The sequence below is a fragment of the Cucumis melo genome, chromosome 1, assembly GCF_025177605.1.
Source record: "Cucumis melo cultivar AY chromosome 1, USDA_Cmelo_AY_1.0, whole genome shotgun sequence".
Lineage (NCBI taxonomy): Eukaryota > Viridiplantae > Streptophyta > Magnoliopsida > Cucurbitales > Cucurbitaceae > Cucumis > Cucumis melo.
Genome location: NC_066857.1, coordinates 33183450 through 33187316, shown reverse-complemented (window position 1 = coordinate 33187316; position 3867 = coordinate 33183450). Strand labels below are relative to the sequence as shown.

At 37.5% G+C, this 3867-nt stretch overlaps 1 protein-coding gene across 2 annotated transcripts; it reads right to left on the bottom strand.

Moving 5' to 3' along the window:
• Positions 1–865: 865 nt before the first annotated feature.
• Positions 866–3499, bottom strand: LOC103492791 (probable pectinesterase/pectinesterase inhibitor 7). Of its 2 annotated transcripts, none has more exons than XM_008453322.3 (3): positions 2896–3499; positions 1846–2289; positions 866–1755 (listed from the first exon to the last, which is right to left on the bottom strand). In XM_008453322.3, exons 1-3 carry the CDS (start codon positions 3440–3442, stop codon positions 1058–1060), a joined length of 1689 nt encoding a protein of 562 aa, XP_008451544.2. In that variant the 5' UTR covers positions 3443–3499; the 3' UTR covers positions 866–1057. The 2 variants fall into 2 exon arrangements, with proteins under 2 accessions (XP_008451544.2, XP_050943402.1); XM_051087445.1 differs by lacking the exon at positions 2896–3499 and adding an exon at positions 2398–2496.
• Positions 3500–3867: the final 368 nt, after the last annotated feature.

Sequence of the window (3867 nt, the reverse complement as noted above, 5' to 3'; positions counted from 1 at the left end):
TGATCCATGTTTAGTTATTGCTGAATTTTATCAACAGACAAGATAGATGGGGAGGAGGTACTTAATTTTTTTACTATATCATTTATTTGTTTCCAAATTTTATTTAGAGCATAGAAGCTATTTGATATATTATGAATGCACTTTTTTATGTTTTATAGAACACTTTCAAGATAGTCTTGTGATTTCAAAATTTAGAAAATAATGAAAGACTAAGAAAATTTAGAAAATGTTGATTAGGTGGTTGAAATAGTTATTTTATGACAAATAATGAATGTAATAGTATGAAAATTTATTAACCTATCATGGTTCATTTTCTTACTACACATGAATTAGTGATATAGTACTAGAAATTCATAGATTTTAACAAAATATTCAAGTCTTAGGTTAGACTATTGACAAGATGGCCATTTGAAAAATCTTACAAAACTAAAAAAAATAAAAAAAAATAAAAAAAATAAAAAAAATTGCATCTTTAGCATGAATGTTCAATCCTACAAAAACTAATTTTTGTCTTTCATTTCAATTTTTAGCTATATATGCATTTAATCTCATGATTTTCAAATATACACTATTTAACTTTTTAATAACATATTTAAAATTAATATTGAATAACAAAATTTACATTAAAAGAAGAAAAATAGAGTAGAGGAATTACCTTCCTATTAATAACACATGCATTAGATAAATCCAACCATACTTATTCTAGCATTTAACTAAACACTTGCTACATTTACTCTACATAAAACATATTATAAGAAGCGAAGTCATATTTGATTATGTTTGATGTTGTTTACCAATTTTTCATAATTGTAATAAGATAAAAGGTCTTACTTTGTGAATGAGAAGTATGAAAATGTAAGATTCATTTCAATTAATCTTTTGTTACTGGATTATACGTATATATATTTGTAGGTATTTGAAAATAAATCTAACCGTACAAAAGAATCAATCATATTCATCCCATAGCTATACACTTTGGCTTAGGAATTACAATAAAAGAAACTAAAAAAAAAAGAGAGTAAATACGAAATTACAATGTTGATTGGTTGCCCTCTTTCTACTCCGTCAGGCCGCTAGTATATGGAACGCCGGTCTGCGGCAGCCAATCATCCGCCAACACGAAATTCCCGGCCGTGAAATTCCCAGCATCGGTATCATTGATCAAATGAAATCCCGGCCAATTAACCCTCTCCGACGTGTTAGATCCCGGCCCAAAATTCCCAAATTCCGCATAATACGAAGTATTCAATGCAAAATCCCCATCCCAAGCTCTCCATCCCGCCGGATTAATCAAATCATCCATAAAGCTCTGCATATAAACCGTCCTCGAGTACTCCTTCCACGGCCGTCCCAGGAAAGTCTTCACGCCGGCGCCGCTGTTGTTCGCCAGATCGTCGGCGGCCGTGATTCGGCAATTGTAGATCGAGGTGCCGGTGTTCTGATTTGGGTCGGTCCGGCCTTGGGCGGTGATGGCGTTGAACTGGTTGGACATTGGAAGGCGTGGGTAAATGTTGCAGTTCTGGAAGACGACGGCGGCATTGCCGAAGATGAAGTCGACGGTGCCGTAGATGTCACAGTCGCGATAGAATTGGCGGAGGGAATGAGTGTATAAGGTGTCTTGATATGCTTCGAAGCTACAGAGGTAGAATGTTGATAAGTCGGCGCCGTTACGGAGGGCGACTGCTTGGTGCTTTATGGCTCCGGCGGTGTTTCGGAATGTCATGTTTACTGCTACGAATCCAGGTCCGACCACCGCTGGTGATGAAAACGAAAACAGAGGATTAATTTGGCCACTTCTTTAATCTATCTTCTATTTTGATATGTTTAAAAAGTGGAGGAAGTTACCAAAAGTGGCGGAATTGAAAGTGGTCCAGCCGTCAACGACGCTCCGATTACCGGTGACGATGGTCTGATTAATGCCATCTCCGATCATCATCAAGTATCTCTTGTTCTTAGCAATTGACACATACTCTTCATAAACTCCCGCGGACACGAAGATCAAGAAATACCCGTCCGTAGGAGCAGAGTTGTTGGGCGCTGCCGCAATGGCCTCGTTGATGGTCGTGAAATTTCCGGTGCCGTCTTGACTGACAACGACGATGTCCCTGACCGCAATCTGGTCGTCATCGCCGCCGTCGTCGTCAGTCTGCAGCAGATTCCGGCGGGTGGCCGTCTCGTAAATGGCCTGGGTTCTGCTGGACATTTTGAGTGACATTCGTCCGTTTCTAAACCCGCCTCGTCTTCCCGCGGCTTTCCATGTCGGCTTTTTCTTCTTCTTCGGAACCCAACCTGTCGGAAAAAGAAATCAACAATTTCAAATAAACATGTTTTCAAGCTTAATTAGTAAAGGTAATAATATTTACAAAGATACAACAAAATTGTAGATTCTAATTCTACCTTTATCATTCTCTATCAAATATCATTTACAATATCTTCTCAAAGAAAAAAAAAAAAGAAAAAGAAATAGGAAAGAGGGTCTAAATATGTATATTTGTTTATTCAATTGCTTTCTATTGTCATATGGCATTCTAATAGACTGCCAAATCACTTTCTAAAAGAGGCACAAAAGAAACGTCACATCAAAAGAATTCAATCCAAATCTCTTATAAACTTGTGTCTAACATTTTTTTTTCTATATAGAATAATTTGATTTACTATTACATTTAATTAAAAAAACCAAATATAGGAAAAAGAAAGAAAACTAAATCTAACCCTCCATTTGATTAAACTCAAAGTAGTTACCTAACTTAATTAATTGATAAATTGAGAAAATCCCTCATTTTATTTTAAACCTTAAAATAATTAATAAAAATAATTTTAAAAAATAGTTCTTATTTTTATTTGAAAATTTATCTTCCTCCTCCTTTAATTTAATTTAAAAAAAAAATGACAAACCTTTTGTGAAGAAGGCCAAAGACAGAGAGTACAGCTTGGTGTCAGAAGCAAGTGGTTGAGAAAGGCCATTTTTAAGCGACCAAGAACCCGCCGTCGCCTTAATTCCGTCCAAACAAGTCTGTTGATTCGTCAATATCGCACTCAGCAGACTCTGCACATCGTCCGCCTTCATCTCCGTCAATGCTCTGCTCGTCGCGTTCACTGCCTGGAACGACGTCCTCAAGTAATCAATGTTCAGTCCCGCTAGCAGCTGGCAGTCCTCCAACGCCCTCACCGCCGCCACCGTCAGCGACGATCGGGACCGGAGGTGCTTCACCACTAGCCGGAGGAACTTCTGTGACGACGACAGTGACTTTCTGAATGACGACCGTCCGTACGAGTAGACATTTCCGGTTTGGTTCGGGAGGGCCGATTTGCAATACGACGGGTCTGGAGTTGAGCTGCAAACGGAACCGGTGGGGGAGGCGGAAGTGGTGATGTAAAGGGAAATGAGGATTAGAACGTAGAATGCGGCGGCGGTGGCGGTGGCGGTGGTTCCGGCAGCCATTGGAGAGACAATGGAGGTTTGAGGATTTTGAGAAGATAGGGATGGGGATTTGTTGGTATTTATAGGAGGAGGGTGGTGGTGGGTTTTTCTTTCTTATTTCTTTTTGTTTGGGACCCATTGTAAATGAGTTTGTTTATTATTTTTTTCTTTAGTCTTTCAATTCACTAAAATCCTATAGATTTAAAGGTTAGATTGTGACATATTGTTAATTATGGCTTATTTCGTCACACTTTAACGGATAGTTTTATATATCATTGGATACATGAGATTAAAAAAAAAAAAAAAAGAAGCAAACATGTCTTGATCGATTTGTATCTCAATTTTAAGGAAGAGTTTTAAGATTTTAAAATCTACATTTTTTGATACACCCTTATTAGATAAAATGAAAATCTCTAAATCAATTGATATTGAGAATAGTAATTTGC

Coding starts and splice junctions, on each gene's coding strand:
- LOC103492791 (XM_008453322.3), bottom strand. CDS start 3,442: ATGGCTGCCGGAACCACCGCCACCGCCACCGCCGCCGCATTCTACGTT. Junction 2,290..2,895: donor TTTGGCCTTCTTCACAAAAG/GTTTGTCATTTT, acceptor TTTTTCCGACAG/GTTGGGTTCCGAAGAAGAAG. Junction 1,756..1,845: donor TTTCAATTCCGCCACTTTTG/GTAACTTCCTCC, acceptor TTTCATCACCAG/CGGTGGTCGGACCTGGATTC.